Source organism: Paralichthys olivaceus, chromosome 4, assembly GCF_024713975.1.
Source record: "Paralichthys olivaceus isolate ysfri-2021 chromosome 4, ASM2471397v2, whole genome shotgun sequence".
In the NCBI taxonomy this organism is placed as follows: Eukaryota; Metazoa; Chordata; class Actinopteri; order Pleuronectiformes; family Paralichthyidae; genus Paralichthys; species Paralichthys olivaceus.
This window is the reverse complement of record NC_091096.1, coordinates 24,040,887-24,063,257: the sequence shown is the minus strand read 5'-3', so window position 1 is coordinate 24,063,257 and position 22,371 is coordinate 24,040,887. Positions and strand designations below refer to the sequence as shown.

General features: G+C 41.5%; 1 protein-coding gene across 3 annotated transcripts in view; it reads left to right on the top strand.

The window, feature by feature from the left end:
• unc5db (unc-5 netrin receptor Db) overlaps nt 1-22,069 on the top strand; it is a 184,353-nt gene extending 162,284 nt beyond the window's left edge. For all 3 annotated transcript variants that reach the window (XM_020093970.2, XM_020093968.2, XM_020093969.2), the window contains 5 exons: nt 6,695-6,922; nt 12,518-12,667; nt 15,300-15,464; nt 18,136-18,314; nt 21,588-22,069. In XM_020093970.2, the coding sequence (XP_019949529.1) occupies nt 6,695-6,922; nt 12,518-12,667; nt 15,300-15,464; nt 18,136-18,314; nt 21,588-21,849 (984 nt within the window). In that variant the 3' untranslated portion in view covers nt 21,850-22,069. The remainder of the gene's footprint in view (nt 1-6,694; nt 6,923-12,517; nt 12,668-15,299; nt 15,465-18,135; nt 18,315-21,587) is intronic.
• Nucleotides 22,070-22,371: the final 302 nt, after the last annotated feature.

The window sequence follows — 22,371 nt, the reverse complement described above, 5'->3', positions numbered from 1 at the left end:
TTTAGTAAGTTGATTATTTCTATCTCCTTTTTGTCATCCGTTTTCATTTAAGACATTTTCATGTCTCGTAAGTGTGTTAAAGCAACGTTAATGTTCCAGCCACAGAAGTTAATAATGTTACTTTAACTTAACTTTTCATAAATGTCAGTGCGACACCTGCTTGTTTTCTTCAATGTCTCGGCTATTTTGTTGCGTCCTCTTGTCTCACTCTCAGTGGATGGTAGATTAAGTTAGTGTATATAGATCCATCATTCCAAAACATACCGACAGCAACAGAATGCTACTGAATCAAAGATGCTTCTGTATAATGTTAGAGCAACAGGTCAATCAAATTAAGATCTGAACCAGATATTATTTTGGGTGGTGAAGGAAACTGTTCAAACTAGAAGGCCCAACAGTCCCCGTACATTTAATCAAGCTGCACCAAATTTCATACAGTCATAAATATCAGTGCCCTAAATGTACCAATTTATATTCATCATTGAATACGCCCTCTGATGGTAATCTGAGTAATCCTGCTAACAACCAAACAATCCGACTAACAACTGGACAGGGGTGAAAACATCACCTCCTCGGTGGAGGTAATAATTTGTTGTTTTGCATCAAAGCAGAAGTTAATTAGTCTCATTTGTGTTGTGAGAAAAGGTTTGTCATCAAATATTTGTCATCATAGTTTCCATTTGACATTAACACTGTTGATCAGGTTGAGAGCTTTGAAGAAAAAAACCCTCATGCAGCACATCTTAGCATGATTGTTGAATCACCTCTCATGGGAAGTAGAAGAGTATGGAAAAGAATATCATGTAACTACCCTGAAGCACGAGTTGCAGTTTTTTTCATGTTTGTTGATGTAGAGGTTGTAAATAAGTCAGCATTTGTTTGTCATATTTTTAGTCCGGCAGAAGTTTCCCTCTGCCTCCAGTTGTTATGCCAGGGTGAACACATTTAGGTTCCATGGGCCTGTATCACAAAGCAAGTTCAGCTTAGTTTCCTCCAAACACTGGAGATTCTGGCTCACTCATTCTGGCTCACTACTGTGTTTTGCTGCCGCCCAGTAGCAGCTCTTGCTTCCAATCATATCCCATAGTCTCCCTCAGTGAACAGAGTTGCCCAGTTGTCATGGAAATGTACGTTTGTTCAATTGTTTTCCTCAACACTTAACAGACTTCATCTGCCTCTAAACTGCTGTTCCCAAGGTCACGCAGTCTAAACAAAATGCTGCCAGAGCAGAGAGAAAAATTGCAGATCTGTATGTGCAAAACATTGCCTGAGGTAAAGACACCGACGCTGTATGAGGTCCATCCGAGTGAAATTCAGATTTCACAGCACAGTGCTGGAGCCTCTGTTTGTTTTCTAACAGAGGCAACATGAGGGAACTTTTAGATCCACATATCACGTCACATGAGCCTAAAAAGTTCCAATGCATTCTTTAATACAAAGTTAAAACAGTCGATATAAAACAATCACTGTCGGAGTCGTGTGGGGAATAAAAGAATGGAGTCATTAACATGCAGCAATAATCACCAATTACCTCTGACATAATATTAATGGGAAGCAACATAATTCCACTGATGGATGTTTTGTGCCTTTATAAGCTGTAAGCAGTCTTAATGACTCAGTTTGTTCCAGTGTGCTGATAGGACACTTATTACTTTATTTCAATCATTAGTAGCTATAGTTCTAATGTACAAAAAATGTTAATAGCAGGAAGACAACGTGCTCCACTAATGGCTCATTTGTAATGCCAATACGTCAGTTTCAGACAGTGAACCCATCACAACCCACATCTTTCCATGTGCCCTTTATTTTGGCATGGTTGTGAAGAGTCCAGAGTTCTGAGAGGACTCAGACAGTGGGTCTGATCCAGGAATTTTTAACACTTATTTTCCCACATTGTACGATACAGTGTTTTTTGGTATTTTCACCTTTTTTTAAGGTAATATTGATTGAATTTTTTTAATATTTCACAGTGGAAATACTGAGTTCTTTTTTGTTGGCTAAAAAGCTTAATTGAATTTAAGGGAACTGATGGGCCTTGACAGACATATGCGCTCTACCGAGCACCATTCTGCTAAGTTACATTCATGTCCCAGGTATATGGAGATTGATATTTCTGAAGAAAAACAGATCTGTTTTAGCATGACAGCACAAAACAATGAGACATGCACTGTAAGGAAACACATGGCCTGTTGTGTTCAGCACTATTATTTTAGTCATTTAAAGTACTCAAACCAATCTGCTGGACAGTAATTCATGGAAGAGACTAGTTTCATTCATATTTAATAACATATCTGTTGAAATGTTTCATGCCTTAACACCTTGTCTTCATTACTCTTTTTGAATGGATATTTTCCCTCTGTCCACATGACCTTCACTTTATGTGAACGGTTTTAATTTTCAGCAGAAACTAAGTTCTCAGTCAACTTTGTTTGTACTCTATGTTCAAAAACAAGGATTTCCAAAGCAAAAAATATGTAAACGTACAAAATGTCCAACTTGACATCTGTCTTTTTTCCCACTCCACACCTGCAGCTGGGAGATCACGTCAGCACACCAAGATAGATACAGTCAGACCAAGTCCATCTCACACGCACCTAATATTGGATGAATGCTGGTAATGTGATGCGGTAGGTTTAGCTCCAAACCTGTAATTAGACCAAGCAGCACTAACTGAACAGGTTGTTACCATGTTTAATTTTAGCTGCCTATAAGGCACCTCAGTTGAGCCCAAACCTACTGCAGCTAATCTCTCTTATGACACAGACACAAGATATTATACAGAGACACCAGTCTTTTTTCTTTATCGTATGGTAATCTTACACAAGTGGTTGCCAAAATACAGAGGACAGAATCTCAGGTTCCCTCGTTTGTTCTGTCTTGTCCATTTTTCATAACCTCTCTCTTAGATGCCGCCTGATGCTTCTGCAGATTAGAAACCTTGTCAGCTTTCTTCAGGTCATCCAGTCAGAGATTAAACAGCTCTTCTGCTGACATCTTGTTTGCTTACAGAGGTGTCAGTGAGCATTACTGCTTCCCCCTCCTTCAGTTCAGGCTCATGTTTATCTAGCCTCGCCCTTTATGAACATTCAGGGTTTTTCTTATTGTGTGAGGACGAAAAAAAAAAAAAAGATTTCTCCTCGGTGTAAGAGGGAAATTTCTCAATATGTGCAAGTGTAGTGCATGAGGAATGGAAGGGGACTAGGGGGAATATGAATGAATACAAGATTCATGTCGCTTTGAGATTTCCCTCTGATATTAAAAGGGCACAGAGAACCTTAGAGCGTCCTGGTTAAAAATAATGACTAACCATTGAGGTCTAATCTAAAGAGAGTTGGGGGGGGTGAGAAAATACCTGCCATGTCATTAAAAACACCCTTATTTCAGCTGTCATTAAAATAAACACCAACCCACAGACGACTCCTCCGCACTCCCAGCCACACTATAATATTATTGAGTGTCATATTGCAGTGTGTTACAGTGCTCTTGTGAGGATACAGCAGGAATAAAATAGGTAAACATAAAGTATTTACAGAAGGAATGTCAGACACTGACATGAGCGTGGCTGAAAAGTGCTATAGCCTTTCACTGTGTGTTGCCTCTCCTGGAGCAGTACCCTACCTGATACTAATGTACAAGCAACAGAGAATACGTTTAGCCCACTGAAAGCATCCTTTTTGCCCCACACAATTCATTAAGTTGTTTTATAGTTATATATCCTGATGAATTGGGACGCAGTTCCGGTGAGACGACAAACTGCAAGTTGTAATTCATCAGTCCCTGAGCTGGAACATTGCTGGAAATCAGTTACATTGGGTTCCAGTCAAATAATCAAATTGGTGGTATTATGTATTATTGTCAAATTCTATTGAAATCAACAATAAGTCTGTTCCTCCATCCTTGTTAACATATTCTTGTATGAAATTTTAGACTCTCAGAATGAACTGAGCGTCCTGACTAATTCAGTATCTTCTTTGCATTGGAACCTCATGGTATTCTGTACCAGAGGTTTTTCAGACTGTGAGTTATGTCTTGACAGGTGGGGACCTGGAGGATGGGGGGGGGGGGGGGGGGGGGGGGGGGTGACATGGTCAGCAGGAGCAGCAGCAGTGGCTGTGACACAGCTCTCAGAGGATGTTAAGCTTCTTTAAAAGCCCCAGGTGCCTGATAACTGCAGTTTGAGTCAGGGCTCGCCTTCATTCTCAGTCACAATTCATGTGAGGTATGAGCTGATGCTCACTGTAAATAAACAGCCTGTAAAGCTGCTTTTACATCATAGGGGAAAAAATCATGGAAAAAAATATATAGAACTCAAAATCTTGGCTGAGAATCATCATGTTTTGAAGTTCAGTAGCAAAGTAATCCAGTAATAGTAATCTCATTCACAAAAACAGACCTATTATTGGAGTCTGTAATTGCTGGTGGCATGGCTGTGCAGTGGTTAGCATTTTCACCTCACAGCATAAGGATGTTGGTTCGAGTCCTGTTTTGATGGGGCCGTTCTGTGTCTGGCGTTAGCATTTTCTCTAAGGAATTGCCCAGTGTCAACTGGGATTGGCTCCAGCCCCCTCCCCTTGACCCTTCAAGGATACGTGGTATAGATAATGGATGGGAGTGTTTAATTTCTTTAAAAACAACTGGTTCAAGGTGACCAGAAGCTGGAGTTCATTCACACACACATTCATACAGAGCATCCATGTGCAGCACATTCTCTCTGGCAATATTGTGGTTGGTGTGCAGCCCGCTCTACTTCCTGAGCCACAGCTGCTCCGAAGTGCAGTGAATATATGTTCAGCTCTGACTCAGCCCTTTGCTGCATGTGTCCCCCGACACAACAAACATGGACTAACACGTCTGGACAGCAGGGTGGTGTAGTTTTGAGTAAATAAAAAGAAAGAGCACATTTATGGGACTGACTCAGAAGAATATGAACATTTTTATCGACGCAGGAAACATTTTACTAGGATCAGTTCATTATTTTTTACTGAATCTACAGTTTTACAAAACATAGTTTCAACAATCTTAACTCAAGGTTATTCAGCAGCTCAAGAACGACTCGGCTTAGTGTTCCTTGAGGTCCACTGTGGTTGGGTAGCTAAAGTCTGTTATGTAGCGACCCAGCAGTGAGTGAACATGTGGCGCTGTGCCGTCCTGCAGGCAGTGATGACTGCCGGTAACACGTCTTTCCTTCGCTGCGCTGCCAGTTCACGTGTGGTTGTTTGCGAGGGAGTAAATGTTGCTCCTCCTCAGGGCTGTGTTTTAGCACGCTGTTTGGCCTCACAGCTCCTCATTAAATTCTATAATCACACGTATTTCATGGACTGTATCTGCTCGCTTGGACGGGGGGGTGGTGGTGCAATGTTGTTAAGTTGGACATTCACAGAGATGTTTGAAGGAGCAGTTAACGCTCAACTTTTTGCTTCTTCAGTAAATAAAACTAATCATATACAGTATTTTAGCTCATTTGCATTTTTATTTAATTATGTTTGCCTTTAAATATGAGTTTTCACTTGCATTGGTGAGGCAACTGAATGTGTATACTTTAAACACATCTTTCCACCACCTCACTCATTCACAGACTGATTAATCTCTTTCCAAGAGTTCATTGGCTTGTCATCACCTCCCTTTGGTACAATAGAACTCCTGGTTGTCTTCTAGAGAAGCAAACAAACGAACAGAATAGAGAAGAATAAAAGACAGGACATAAACAAGATGCTCTTATCCAGTTGTGATGAAGTTCTTCCCAGCTGCTGTTGTCATCTCATAAATAAATAACTGTATTGTTCATAATGACTATTTTGTATTCTGTGCTAACACCATCATTCATGTTGGAAATGTTTTCTCGTGTTCTCAGGAGACTACTTACAACCTGTGTGGGTTTTTACTTTGTGATTTAAACCTGTGTTATGTCCTTCCACCGTTATTCCACTGCATCGTGTGTGTGTGTGTGTGTCTGTGTGAGATAGAGTCTAATTATTTCTGATGGTGGTGAGTTTTGATCAGTGATTTTCAATATGAGAAAGTAAAATACAACCCTTCCTGTAGGTTTTATTGTAAGGATCAGAAGAACTGCAAACTGGAAAATGTGTTGAATGCAGTCAATTACTAAAGTTAACATTTTCATGATCGTGAGTGTATTTAAAAAGAAAGTAATGAGTTTGCCTTATAAAATTCATGATGGTAAATATTAGCCAGAATTAAACTTCCAAGTTTTCTTGATTAGTTTGAGTCAGGCTTTATCATCATATTAACACATTTGAGGAGAAAGGTTGAACAAAATAGAAATTAAGAAAAGTAATTATGAATAAGAATATTTGTTTAAACTTTTCCTGATGAACTCTTGACTGTATATATTTATATACTAGGCTATACAACTGTCTAGAAATAACATGTGACCATTTTGCAACAGGTAACAGTTTTATGGGAATTCATTTTTTTAAGCGAAAATAGCATTCTTTAGCATTTTGGGGTGTTTGCAGTTTTTTTCAGAAAAAATACTCGAAGAATCTGCCTTAATCTAGAAAACACTTTCATAAAGTTTTATTATCAAAGCTTTACAACTGTATGTCAAACCTATTGGTATAATTGATGCAAGTAAAATGACCAACTATATAATGTGATATTGTCTAGCTGAGACTCATGGATTCACTAAATGCAACATCAGGCAGCCGTAAACCTTCTCTGTTCTGCATTGCAGGAAGTGATGTCAGTAGAGGAGGAGTCCACTTCCTGTTACTGCCTAATGGATTCATCGAGCTGCCACCTGCTGCTCGACCAGCCGGGCTCGTACGCCCTGGTGGGCGAGCCTCTGACGCAGGCTGCCGTCAAGAGGCTGAAGCTGGCTGTGTTTGGGAGCATGGAGGCCGGCTCCATGAACTACAGCCTGCGGGTGTACTGTGTGGACGACACACCACACGCCTTTCAGGTGAGGGCAGACACTGGGTTTACATGTTTGTTTATGCACCATGTGTGCATGTAGCATGGCTAATAACCAGGGCAGAGCTTATATAATGTGAGACTGCTGTATTCAAATGCACCACTCATGCATCTTCTACGCTGATTGAAGTGACACAGAATGAGGTGGAGAACACTGTTTGCTGAGTTGATTTGTTTATACTGGACATGATTGTTTCTTGGTAATTGATTGCTGTAGTATGTGTCTAGTAATGAGGATTACTTTGTAGATTTTGCTGCAGAAGAATATGCAGGTAAAATGTGTAGCCCCAACAAGGGACATTTCCCACAGTTAAGTTTCATTCACCTGCAGCGAAACATGCACGGGATGGACTTAAATATTAAAATAAATGAAATTATAACTATTTCATCATATATTTTGAGGGTCACAGGGGGCTGGAGCCAATCATAGCTGACATGCTTGGATGACAGTTGGGGTCACTATTCCATCACAGGGCCAACATATTCAGACAAACAACTATTCACGCTAGGGCTGTGAAAATGTATTGGAACTGTCATTTCTAACCTCTAACCAACTTAATCTTGCTCATGTCGGTTAATACTTTCCCAAATGCGTGCATTCACGAACTGTCGAGTTTCCACTACATTAATTTTGTAGCAGGTGGCCCGGGTACCTTGTACCGTTCTGTATTACCATCGATTAATGACAAAAAAAGGAGAGAAGCAGTGTTTTAGCTTTATTGTTGCAGAAAAAGCGACGCTCTGTTTATCCACGAACATAAATTTGAATTTTCTGAAGATCAGTTCTACATGTCACATTAGAAAAGAGGGGCAGAGTCGCTTGGTGACCAGCGAAGACTGATGTGCCTCATGTGGGACAAGCAATGAAAAATAATAATACATTAAATATAAATATTAATAAATAAATGATGAAATGATCTTTCATTCATCGTAATTAAGGTAACAGTTAAAATGATTGTGATATTAATTTGAAGTCATATCGCCCAGCCCTAATTCACAGTCACACCTCAATGGTCAATTTAGAGTCTTCCAGTTGCATGTCTTTGGGCTTTGGGAGGAAACCACAGTACCCAGAGACAAACTAAGCATACACAGAGAGAGAAGATGCAAATCGGGATTCGAACCTTCTTGCTATGACAGTGCCAACCACTGCCCTACTGTGCCGCCCTTAAGTAGTGGACCCATAGTAAATTATCACCTGAGTCTTCCAAGGCCCCTCAATTCAAACCAGAAAAAGCTGCAGTCTTTCTACGACCGTCCATCCGCACTTTCACTCTCTGACCTCTTTCACAAGGAAGCTCAGGTTCACTAAAGCTATATCCACTCTATCAGGAAGAACACACTGTAGCTCGTGTCAGAGATTCAAACTCAACATACTGTCTGAATAAAAGCTTTTCTTTCTTTTTTGCCTGATTTGTTTGCCGCAGCAGGGACCTCAACATGTGCTCTCTACCGGTTGAGCCATGTGAGTGATTGCAGATTCATTAGCACCGTGAAACAATATTTAGAGCCGATAGTGGGGACTGGAACAGCTTGACAGATTCTCTGCCAGTGGTTTTAATAGACTGAGACAAAAGCTGCCGTACTGTAATCACTGTCATTCAAATGTTTACCTTTTTTCCCTTGTTTGACTTGATTACCCTTCAGCGACCTATTGGGTTTTTAAGCATTGAGAGCTCATCAGTGAACATCAGGGAAATCAGGCTTCCTCATCTCCCCGCAGAGATTACAGAACAGAGGAGCAGAGCCGAGCGGAGAACACCACGAGGCTCGTGACTGGCTCTGCCTCTCTGTCATGTATCAGCCGTCAGTGGCAGCTGGCTTTAAAATGCATTCTGGATTCGCTTTATGAATTCTATGCCTGCCGAGCAGATGCCAGACTTCGGCGTGTCCCATGGGCCCCTGTCTGTTAGCACCACATCGCTTCTGTGTGTTTTCCAAGCTGCGGCACAAAGTCAATTACAGACTGGATCCTGGATCAACGTGAAGCCTGATGCAATACAAACACTTGTGTGTCAGCCGAGAGCAAGACAGGTTCGTGATTGGCAGAGTTCAGATGGTTTCTGTGATACTGGGTGAAGCTGCACCTTTTGATAGACATCTCTTCAACTAGACGGATTTATTTACAATTTGGTTGGTCTCATCTCCTCAACTTGTCAAATGAACAAACAGTTAAAATTTTAGAAATCATCAAAATGGTCAGATTTTTTGTGTCAGTTGTTGCAAACCCACAGGATGTTTCAGAAAGGTCAGGCGCTCAGGTCATATTGAAGACACAACAGGTCGAACCTGGAAATGCCACTCGCATTAGTATTCTCCTCTGCAGACCTTCTCTTCCAGTCTCAATGCTACAAGAAAATACTGTTCACCTCAACCTGTAGCTTTGCGCTCTATTTTGTAACATCTTTAAGATGAAATGATTTTAAATGATTGAATTTTGAGCTCTATCAGTGATTGTGAATGTCCACCTTGATCCCCACAGTCCTCCTGTTATATGTCACAATGCAATGGCAGGCAACCCCTCTTGTTTGAGTTCTCACTCACCTGTGAATTGTGTCCAACACCAGAAAGCTGATTGGTTGTCTGTCTGTCCAATTTAGTCCAGAGGCATTTTGGTTTGCTATCCTTTGAGAACATCCCTTGGTCATCCAAAATAAACTAAGAGGTTTAAGAGCAGATCATGAATGTGAGCATAATCACAGATTGAAGTTCTCTACCTGCTCCAGAAACAGATTGTACATGTGCAGACAAATTTGGGGCCTGAAGCCGTCTGGTTTCCATTTCTAGTTTGACCAATCAGGTTTGAGCAGACTTTGGTTGCCCGCAGGTAAACAGTCTGTGTGGAGAGCAAAGGAGGTGGAACACATTGACTGAATTGCATCAGCTGTCTGCTTTTTAATTTGTCTGCTTTCAAATAGCTATTGATAGACGTTAAAAAAATGTTGCCTGGACCCAAGTCACCGAAAAAGTATTGCTCTTTGTGTTTTGTGTGGAGAAACATTGAACTCATGTGATAAAAGAAACTGTAAAAAGCGTAGGGTGAGCGTAAGATGGGGTCTTGGCCCAAATATCCACTGACACTAGGAGCCTCAAAATATTGTCCTAATTCATTTAGACGATAGCCGATGGGAACCAAGACTGGCTACATGCTAAGTTACACAGGAAAACCTCAGAAATAAGACATGTCCAACTTCACATCTGGGCCCCAGGTCTGCAGGATAATGGAATAAGGCCCTACTGAGTCAATTTGAATACACGGCAGATCATAAACTGCTTATCACTGGGTTTCCTCATTAGAAAGCTTGGAGTATCCTTCCACTGCTTTGTGGACGACGCCCAGCTGTACCTCCATCTAAAATGCCACACCCCTCAGTCACTGTAGCCTCTGTTTGACTGTTTCCAGGACATTAAGGCCTGGATGTCACAAAACCTCCTAATGCTGAATGAATCCAAAACTGAAGTGGTTCTCTTTGCCTCCCCCTGGATAAACTAATATTCTTAGTAGGAAGCTTGGTCCTCTTTCACCGTTTGTGAAACCGCAGCAAGGAACCTTGGGGTAATTTTTTAAAGCCTGCTTTCAAATTTGAAAAACAAGTGTGGTGAAACTCTGTTGTGAAAGACAGCTATTTCCAACTTCGAGCCTCAGCAAATGCAAAAGCCTTTTCATCATTTAACGACTGTGAGAAAGTAATCCATGCTTTTATCTCTGCTCGCCTGGATAAATGCAACTCCCTGTACATGGGAGTCAGGCTTAGAGTTCATTTCCCTATTACTCACCAAGGTCACTCCGGTCCTCTGGACGACCGCAGGAACAAACTGTCGACCACATCAGAACTGCCCCCTCCATTGAGACATTTAAACACAGCTCTTCTCTTTGGCATTTCACTGTAGTTAACGGGTCCCACATATTTGCTGTTAGTTCATTTAAATATTTTTTTTGTCTTGATTTTTGCCTGTATATGTGTGTGTGTATTTTTTAAAGCACTTTGGTTTGCTTTTGTTCTTTGAAATGTGCTGTATAAATAAATTGAGTTGACTTAATGTAAACTTTATGGGAAATCCTACTGTGTATAGCATGGTAATCCTAACGCTATTTACAGAGGTCCATAGATAGCATCACATCTGCTCATTTTCCCTTTGTGAGGCAGTCTCTTACTTTTGCATTTTGCTCATGGCAGATATTTATACACAGAGTCCAAAGACTGAGATCTAGAGTGGGACGCAACTGAAAGAAATCCATCATTGTCTAATGGCTTGTCTAAAAACTTTCGTTGTACTAGATAGGAAAATACAAATACATACAAGCTATTACTAAATTATTCTAAAACTCAGCCAGGATGCAATCTGTTTATTCTGATCATTAATCATCTCATACTGTTGTGATGGGTTAATTGTTTGAAATGTAAATTGTCAGAAGATTGTGAGTTCAATGTGATGTCTGCTAATGGCTTGTTTTATCCTGAAGATATTCACTATTACAAATGTCAGATTAAAATCCCACTCTACAAACTGGAACATGTGAATTTAAGTTTGAAACATCACTTAACGACCATCAGAATTGTCTTTCAGCTTTAACTTTTTTCATTAAACCAAATATTTCTAAACACAATTGCACTGACGATTTGTGCATGCGTGTGTTGTATCAAATTACGTGAACGGTCACAGTCTACAGAAAACTTGAATGAGTTTGAGCTATGAAAAGTTGCAGCTTGTTACGATGTACATGAGAAAATTAAAGAAATGCAGCACAAAGCAGGCGCTCTGTGTTTAACGGTGACAGAGTCATGATGGCAGTCGAGAGATGCCATAACTCAGCTCTCTACACATTTATTTTTCCTGTGATTTATGTCCTGCTGTAAATTGTTTGTTTTCCCACCTCCAGCTAAGACAACATGCAGTATGGCATGGGCTCACCTTTCTGCACACAGTGCCTACACACACTCATGCATAGGCGAGCTCTTGCACACACGGACTGAGTCAGAATCAATCAGAGAGGCCTGGCATTAGCCACAGCTCTGTTCCCTGTCTCCTCTCTTTGTGATTGAGACGGCTAAGGATAGACAGGCCCGACTCTTAACCGTCCCAGAGTCCACAGAGACACTGAACAATGATGACAGATGAATACCTACAGGCGACAATCAAAGTGCTCTTTCATCATCACAAATTCAATTTGGGAGATGGACATTGGCTCCCCCCCTCTCTCCCTCGATGCAGGCGCTTCCCCGGCATTAAATCCAAGCGTCAATCTGTCAAGTCGAGGCTGCGAATGTGAGGCTAATGTGAGCACAAGGTGCAGAAGGATTTGTTCAGCGGAGACTCAACGTCACTTCTTTTGCAGATTGTTTCTGTGTTAACATTTGTGATAAGTCAATTAGTGGATGTGACAGGGGACAGGATTAGAAACAGGTGTTTGTGCTGGTAAAAAAAGGTGGTGTACCCTCAAAGGGAAGGAGGAAGCTCTTGTGTCTTAGTTTTCTCTCACATTCATCTCACTTCTCTTTTGTCCTCTGTTTCCTTTTGTTTCCCCGTATTTCTAATATCTCTCTCCAATTCTTTGCTTTCTCTCCTCCCCTCTCCTCTCCAGGGAGTGGTGGCAGCAGAGAAAACCAGAGGGGGTCAGCTCCTCGAGGAGCCAAAGATGTTGCCTTTCCGAGCGAACACCTTCAGCCTCCAGGTGTCCATCCAGGATGTTCCCCAGTTCCTGTGGAATATCAAACCCTTTACCACATGTCAGGTAACCATGGCAATAAACGACGGGACATTAAGTCAAAACATAGATCGGGAACAGCGGCGCTAATTTGCAAGATCCTGTTTTTTGTTGCCAAGAGTTAATTACTGAGCTGTGTCTGCAGCGCTCCTCTCTAAGTTCACTGAGCAGTGTGAGACAAGCTGTGATGTGATTGTGAAAGGTGGTTCGAGTGAAAGTAGACTTTTGGGTGTTCGGCATCACTGACTTTGTGTTTTACAGTAAAGTTAATCTAACACATTCTAATAAAGGCGCTCTTTTAGATTATTTTATAGCTGTAAGTTAAATTAGTGTTCATAAATCGAAAAATTTATGCAATGTAAAAGTGTCAAGACTCCCTGTGGGATTTATAAGACACCTTTAGAGGAGCAGCTGATCAGGACATCAGTCCCAGTATTCACACCAAATTAATAAACTGCAATCATAAGGAAGAATAGCAATACATAATAAAAACAATATAGTCATTATCTTGATTGAACTTGATTGCATATGCAAAATAACTTGAAGTTAAATTAGGTAATGTTAATTTCAAACAACTATCACAATGAGTCATTAATATCCATCTGCTCATTTGTTTTCTTTATCACGGAAAAAACCTCACAATATTTCCAGGGCTGAAGGCAGTGAAAAACAAAAAATTATCCTAATTCAATAATTATCCATTCATTCTTTTTCTTCTTTCACAAAACAGAACATTTGTCTGCAATGAATTACACAAAACACTATGTTTAGCAAATCCCATTTAATTCAATTAAAACATACTTATGAATTTTATTCAATGAATAAAGGGCGACAATCTTTCTTTCTAACTAGTGATAAGTTAGAGCTAATTGATTTTACTCGAGTTGTTATACAGTGATTTACTGTGAAGCTTCCTCATATAAATCAGATACAAAATGAGATGAATGAAAGCAGAATTATCTTTGTAAACACTGGCAGAGCAGAGTACTGGGAATTCAACTGAAGTTTGGGGAACATTCTGACTTACATTAATAGTAATTTAAAAAAATGTAAGAGAGCCATGTTTACACCACCTGCAGTTGTATGTTGTGTTAGACATTATCATTTTCTAGTTCCTTCCATGGCTGTGCATTAGAGAGGTGCATGTGTTTCATGCTCCAGCTGCGGCTCCAGTGCTGCATGAACACATTTGTGTGTCCTGCAGAGAAAGTGTAATGTTGTGTGTTTATTGAGAGCACTCCTGGAACCGATTACTACTTTTTACACGGTGTGTTATACTACAGTTTGCATTTGGTATTACACAGCAACATATTTTAAGAAGACAGATTTATTGTTGTAGACGTCAGATACGTATGTTTGTGATCAAAATACTGAACACTTTATCTTGTTTCAGTCGAATTTAAAACTGTGCCTGCAGTCGTGACTGACATGAAATCTAAATACCAAAGTTTTTATTGATTGTGAAGAAAAACAACCTGATCCGAGCCTAGTCTTGTTTTTAGCCGCAGCTACCACACTTTGCATCTGTGATATCTCAGCTTGTTCTAAACTGCAGTTCTCAGCCAGTCAGATGCTAACTGACAGTGTCAGTTGCCACAGGTTTAGAAAACAGCGTTAGGGGCTGTGACGTTTACCTGTTGTCACAAATGCAAACAAAGATGAGGCAAATCTGAAAATAATTTCCTCTCATATCATATTCAACTGGTTTGTGCTTGATTTATATTCCTGTTTGTTTGCACCATCCATTGTTTTAAAACGGCTCCTTTTAGCGTGGATCCTCCTGTCGCCCACATTTCTCACACAAGGTTCATAAAGATGGACGGGACTTGTGATTAATATCTGTGTGGTTGTTTTTGCTTGCCGATACATTAAGATGCAAAAGTCATTAGGTGGAACACGCGGCAGCAGAATACCGCTTTGTATCTGCTGCTGCTGCCATTTGCAGAGCAGCTGAGCTGTTTTCCCCACTGTACTGTGCTGGTGCTTAAAGACTTGGATGCGGGGTGAAAAGCTCTGTGTTTCAAACACATCCACCCTCTCTACAGCCTTATTTATGAGGGTCTTGGGATGGCGGGCAGGCAGGCACGGTGAACCTGCTCTGGCGGAGCAGGTGTAGAATAATAGGCGCGTGGCGCACCATACATCAAGTCAGCTTTTAGTGCTAAAGAGCCGAGCTTCCTACGTCCATCATCCCCTCCCTCTCTGTACTCCGCCACCGCTCCCCGGCTCCATTATCTTGCTGCGGTGAGCTTTGCTGGGCGGCTGCGATCAAAGCCCCATGGGTTAATTCTTCAGTATAGGTGCTGCGGCCTGCTGCATTTAATGTCGTGGTCTTCGCCAGGAATCGTTTACAGGTCACTTTTAATATGCAAATAAGGCAGAAGCAGAGTCTGGCAAAGGTCAAGGATGTTTCCTCTCAGATGTTCCTGCTCTCCAGAAATTAATTATACATCAAAGCAAGCTTTTTTTCCAGGTTCCTCACATTCCCTCATATATTGTGTATAGTACTTATCCCAAAAGCTGGATTCTGCTAACAGAGTTACTGTACAAAGGATTCAGGCTATGAATTATATAAGCACTCTTCCTCTGGCTTTACATGTGGCCATTTGTCGCTGACGTCCCTCTTCTTCCTCTTCTCCTTTTCCCTCTGCCACCTCAGGAATTCTCCTTCCCCCAAGTGTGGTGCAGCAACCAGCAGCCCCTGCACTGTGCCTTCTCTCTGGAGAGATACAGCCCCGCCACCGCCCAGCTCTCCTGCAAAATCAGCGTGCGCCAGGTCAAGGGCCACGAGCAGATTCTGCAGGTCTACACGGCCGTGGATGAGGTGAGGCCCTGCAGCTGCAGGAGGTGCTCCGCTTTCACTGTAACCTTCCTGGAGTGTGTTCAGTGACAGCAGTATTAATGAAGCGAGGAGGACACCCTCTCTGTCTTTCTTTTTTTATTTATTTCTTTACAAATCTATGCTAAACAGAGACGGCAGAGATGAAGCTGTATATATTGTTTTATCCTTTATTTCTACACGTGTTCCAGCAAATAGCTTCACAACACCAGGCTTCTGTCAACCTCTGAGCAGCTCCACTGGAGTAGTGAGGAGTTTGATGTCCTCAGTCAATAACTCTTCTATCTAGCTGTTAAAGGTACAGTGTGTAGAATTTAGTGATGTCTAGTGGTGAAATTGCATGTGGCAGCTGAATACCCCTCACTTTACCCTCCCCTTCCAAACATATCAGAGAACCTGTAGAAGCCTTCAGTTGTCATAGTAACTCAAAAGGTGTTTAGTTTTCCTGTCTGGACTAATGTAAAAAACATGGCGGCCTCCGTAGAGAGGACCCCCCTTAATGTATTTATGTATTTAAATACAAATGGCCTCTTCTAGGGTATAGAAAACAACAATTAATACAGTTTTGATGAATATTATTTTATATTCAATTTCGGCCAAAAATCCCTTTCACCTAAATCTTACACACTGAACCTTTAAGGCAGGAGAGAGTGTTACTCATTGATTTTTACTGCCTTTTTTTTTTACTGCTGCAAACTGCTTTCTCACAGCCAGTCACTAACCTGCTTGTCCTACCCCAGGGTCACCATTTGAACAGGTGGTGCTACAATCAGACACAGGTGGAATACTCTTTGCAATGACCTTTTATGGTTTGATGGTTTAATCCTAGCTCTATGATTAGTTATGGTTTGTCAGGTTGGACGAAGGGACTCAAAGTGTGTGTTTGAGCTGTCAGACAGACAGAACTTCATTGACAAGACCAGCTGACATTATACTCAACATTTTAACTTTATTTTGAAATGCAGCATGAAAAGAATCCTCCGATAATTTCATGACATAATGATCACCACAGTATCAAATGGCTCAGTGAGGTGAAGGAAAACTGAACGAGCTGTTACAATGGAATTCATCATTTCCTGTTTTATTCTACACGTAAAGTAAAACTACATTACGAGGTTGTGTCCCACATTGCGTTTAATGCAGTGTACAGTGTTGATCATGTGCAGGGGGCATTTGAAACTGCAGAGCACTCAACCCCTGACATTGTTGACATTATTCCACTCCTCCTGAACACAGAAACACAGACGCACTGTGTTTCTATCGGTCGCCCGGCACATCCTCATGAGTCATAAGTGAACTCCAAGTCCTGAGCCGGCTGGAGAGCGCACTGAAATAGGAGATGGATACAAAGTTTGCTGGACAGAGATGTCAATGTGACAGTGTTTTTCAGGGTTGGGGGTTAACACTTCCTGCCACTACATGAAAATGAAAAGGTACATCAGAGGATGACAGCTGCTGTGTAGAATTACGTCTGCTGAAGCTGCTGCAGCTGGATGCTCCTCGGCTGTGTGTGATGTGACCGACTCTGCTGGGACTGTGATATGGGACACGACAGGAGGGGGGCGCTGTTTCTCCATGTGCATCGAGTCAAAGTGGCAGATGTTGGAACGTAACTGCCTGCATGGGGACATGTAGTCTAAAAGTGTTTTTTAATGACCTTAATTTTACACCTGTCAGTGGCGGATCTACGATTTTTCTAAATTAGGGGCAGTTAAAGGGGCCACAGTTCACACAGAGGGGCCAATTATATGTCCAACATCCAAACACACCTCCTGATTCATTAAGGTGCGCCGTGAAGTCATTTCCTTTTTACTGTAAGCTCTATTGCTTTGACCAAAGCTTAGTCAATAGTCTTGTTAATTGTTAGTATTTTTAGTTAGTGACTACTGTATTTAAGACTTCTGATTGTACAGGGGGATCACAGGGGCCAATCCGATTTTAACTCGTGTCAGTGCCCCCCCTGGACTCGCTTCTGGATCCGCCCCTGACACCTGCAGACTTGAAATGTGGCCTTGAAGTTTCTAGTTTTTAAGAGCAAATTATTAATTTGCTTCTAATCTATTGTTAACAGAAGCATTAAGTTATAATAGTAATTTCACTTATTTTCTGATTTTGTAAAGTATGTTTGAAACACTTATTTCTCCAGCTTCCATCTCTGTTACATCAGTGTGTTGACTGCCTCAAGTATGGAGGAAGTATCTGTGTGACATTCAGCAGAGCCCTGGAGCGAGTTTACTCAAGTTAATGCCAATGAATGTGCTGGAAAAGAGTGTTTCTGACCAATGGAATATGGGGGGGGGGGGGGGGTGTTCAGATGTTTACAAACCAGGCAGTTGTTGTTGGAATCTATTATAACTGAGTAGATGAATTCAAACTGAGCACAGGAGTGCTCAGTTTGAATTGTGAATATCGCTTTATTCTCTAGAAGACAGAGTCCACCAGATGTCTCCACCTTTGCCACCACTTGTTTACAGACTATGCACTGATACTTTAAGTTTTTTCTTTTTAATAACACACCTGTCAAATTACCCTGACCCAGTGAACACCACCCATCTGGATCTCCAAGCTGGTTTAAACAAGCACAAAGTGTCTTTTGCAAATCCTCCCTGAACCCTGCCTGAATGCAGGGCTGTTTTTCTGTTTTTATTCCGTACAGACTGAAAAGGAGTCGGTTCCATTTTTTATGCAGACAGACTGCACCATCACATCCCAGACGGGGCCTAAGGCCTTCAAAATCCCCCTATCCATCCGCCAGAGGATCTGTGCCACCTTCGACACTGCCAACGCCAAGGGCAAGGACTGGCAACTCTTAGCCCAGAAACTCCACTTGGACCGGTGAGTGTATGATGTGCATCCTCTCTGAGATTGCATGATGTCCTCGGTCACACATGTCTCTGTGGTGGTCACGCCGTGCACACGCGCTGACCACAGTGATAACAGTCCAGTGAGCGTATATGCAGCCTGTTGTTACCTTTACATCGTTGGTGCTCTCTGTCAGCAGGACACAGTAATTGTTCAACTGTAGAGCGCAGGAGTGAATGTTAAAGGTTGTTTGCTATGGAATATGAAGTGCATTGTGTTTTAATATCATTCTGAAAATCAATCCTCTGACCTTTCTGTTGACCAGTTAGCCTAAATGTTGTAAGCCTTAAGGCTTAACAATTATTATTGATTATCCTTTTTATATCTAATGAAAATGCATTTTTACAATAATACACTGGACTAAAATTGTCTCAGTGCAGTTGTTGTCTTTGCTCAGTCTTAGCTTGTGGCAGCTATAATCTTCTGTTAAGTACATGATTCATGAGACAGTGGTACCTACGAGTCCCCTGGGATTCTAAATTATCCAGATAAGCTTTCCTCTCCACTTCGAACGGCTTTGAACTGAGCCTGATGTGACCAATGGCTGCAGCCTTTAATGTTGCCTGTTGTTATTCCTCCTGTGAAGCATCAGTGAGCGGCAGTGAAACACTGCCTCCATCTGGACACATCACTACATGATGCAAGAAGGAAGTATACTGAATTGGCATGGCAACAAGCTCCCTTTTGCTTTTTGGCAGCACCTGAGAATGAGATTCAAACCAAACTGTGTAATTGCTCTTCATTTCTGATGCTAATTTATGCTGGATTATATTTCTAATAGACTTAAAGGTCACGCTGTTTGTTTTAGCTACATGTAAAACCAGATAGTGGTGTTCACAGCACCAGAATAATCCAATTTGTGTGAAATGAATTCACAGTCACAGACCAATATAATTAGTAGATTTACAAATGGTCAACTAAAGGGGATCAAGGGGTCCATAGGGGCTTCGTTAACATTAATTTAATGCTGAAATATACTCCAGGGACATGTGGATAAAAAACATGTATGCAATTCATTTTATGATCCAGTGATAGATGCATATATAAAAGTTAATATTGAAATGTTCCTAGTTGTGCACAGAACAATGTAACCAGAGAGTTAAATATGAGTCTTGGACCTTTGGAGTTCTTAGACAGTAATGACTTTATATTTATCCATACTGTGTAGTTCATTTCCATCCAATGATTGAACCCTAATTAAGTTGTAATTATGCCACTTATGTCATCCAAGTAAAAGCTCTTTGTGGTACTTTAAGATGTCTGTGTAATTTACAAGGTATCCAACGTGGTGCTGCCATGCAGAGAAGCAGTTCATGCCATTTTAAATGCCAGCAATGACAAGTGCTGTCAAATTAGAGAGAGAAGCAGATGTGGACAAGTAACAGTGCCAGTAGCATATACAGTTACCTTTACTGGTATGGTAATAAAACTGGTCCCACCTCCAACACAAATCCATGCTGAGCCAATAAGCTGCTCGTGTAAAACCATCTTTACTACAGAGAGTATATAAATGGCTAAGATGACATAAACATGATGGGACTACACAAACACAATATTTGAAATCATGCTTACAGTAGCATTTTAAGTTTTCCTCTCAATTTAGATTTGTAACGTGTAGTTGTATTTTGTATATTTGGGGATGGTTGCACATAGGACCCACAGACCTGCTGTTCATTATCCACTGAACATTTTCACACCGATTGTTGTACTGACAGATTTACCATTTAGAAAACATGAATCCGGTGATATTCTTTATTTTTTTAAACAAAACACAACCAATAATCATTCTATCAAGTAGTGTGTGTGTGTGTGTGTCCGTGTCCATCCATCCAAAGCCTCCATCCAATAATTACCCGAGAGTGACTGCAGACAGGTCAGCCGTCAGTCAGAGGACTGACACCTGACATTCACACTAATGGTCAGTTATCCAGTTGGTCTGTGACAGGAAACCTAAGCAGGCACAGAGAGAACAGGCTGGCTTGTTTGAACCCACGACCTTCATGACGTGAGGTGCTAGTGAAGCCCACTGCGCCACCGTGCCACCTGTAACCAATGACTACTACATTGTTGTTCAAAATCTATTAAAAATCAATTAGCCTAACTGTTGGATTGTGTCACTACCCTGCTGCCACAAATGTGAATAATCCGCAGCTGAAAATAGTAAATAATTGATAGGAAGTAATTTAATAAATAAGTAAGTGTAAGAATAATGTTTGTTACAGTAACCAGCTGTTGGGAAATGACTGAGTCCAGAGTGTGTATTTTGGGTTTCAACAGAGAGTGGAACTAGAAATTCATGGATCCATTCATGGATCCATCCCTAGATCCGCATCCACACCAAATTTCAATGGGTTCTGACCATGGCCCAGGTATCATGGAAAATTCACTCATTATCTACTCGCCGCTATGTAGATGGAAAGGTGGGTAAAGTGCTTGAGTCCACAAAACACTTTTGGTAAGCAGCCAAATCTAATACAATTGAAGTCAATGGTGACCACGTAAAAAAACAACAGAAGAAAACATGAAATCCCTCCATACTGCTGCTGTGGTGTCATCCCAGTGTACAGAAGTCATTTACACCACGTTTTTACCTTCACTGATCTTGTCTTGCTGATTTCGTCTCACAGTAAGTGCAGCTCTCGCAAGTTCTCGCTGATGCCGCCACGTGCCCTTTGGGGCGACAGCACAGAGGTGAAAGCTTGTGCGGTGTGTACGCGTGGGAGTGAACGCAGATCAGAGCTAGGAAGACAACAGCAGACAAATAGAAAAAAAACATGGTGAAAATGATGCTGAGTCGTATTTGAATGTTGGGGCTTCCAGGTTCTTGGATGACACCATAGGAGCAGTATGGAGGCACGTTTTTTTACATTTGAAGTAGGATTCACCACTTACTTCAATAATATTGGATTTGGCTGTAATACGGTTTACCCCTTAAACTCCAAAAGTGTTTTGTGGACTCAAACACTTCACCCATACCTCCGTCGACATAGTGGTGAGTAGATAATGAGTGAATTTTCATTTTTTTTTAACTATTCCTTTAAAGTCCACAGTTTTTGAACTGCTTTCCTTTTTTCAGTGTATCAACTCTCATAGCTCTCTCTAAGGAAATATAAACAACGGACTCCGTTTGACTCATGTCTTTTACAAGATAAATACATTCTGCACATAATCGTCTGTATCTGAAGCAAATTTAAAAAAAGTTTTGCTTTGATTTCTGACCCTGCGTTGTAATGTGCTCCCCCACAGAAACCTGGGTTATTTTGCAAAGCAGCAGAGCCCATCTGCAGTCATACTGAGCCTGTGGGAGGCTCGCCATCAGGACACTGCTGACCTTGACTCTCTAGCCAGCGCCCTGGAGGAGATTGGCAAGATCCACTCCAAAAGCTCCCCCAAGGACCACGATGAGCTGGAGTCTGACTTCAATCACATAGAGGCAGGCAGTCTGTGTGGAACAGGCAAACTCACAGACGAGAAGACAGAGGACTCTGCTCCTGAATATACAGGCTGAGGGAAAAGAGGCAGCAAGTGCAAACTGACAAACATGTATCTGTGCACATGCACAGCCAGTGATGGACAACACACAGTGGCGGTCCGCTGGAAGGTCTTGGGGTTGACGGTGAGTAGACGGTGGCAATCAGACGACCCATCACAATAGGTTGAGGTGAGCCTATGCCTGCTGTGGATCCACTCCCCCTCTTTAAAGAGCCTGTCCCAGGATGGACTGTAAATTGTTTTTTTTCCACTCAAGTTTTTGGTTGATTATTAATTGAAATGTTCTTTATTTTAAGTTTTACCCTGTACATTCATGTCCAGCTTAGGGGGGAGAGGAGAAGGAAGAGGGGTGGTGGTGTCCATTATTTAGTGAATCTGTGTTAGAAGAGAAGGGAGCTCCTTTTCCCGTGAGACTGCCGCTGCTGGCTCGCCTCCTTTCCCAGCAGTCCACTCGGCAGCTGGACATATTTGCATAAAAGTTGTTATATGCAAAGAAGGTAATACAACTGTGGCATCATTTTACAGTCACCTGTGTTTA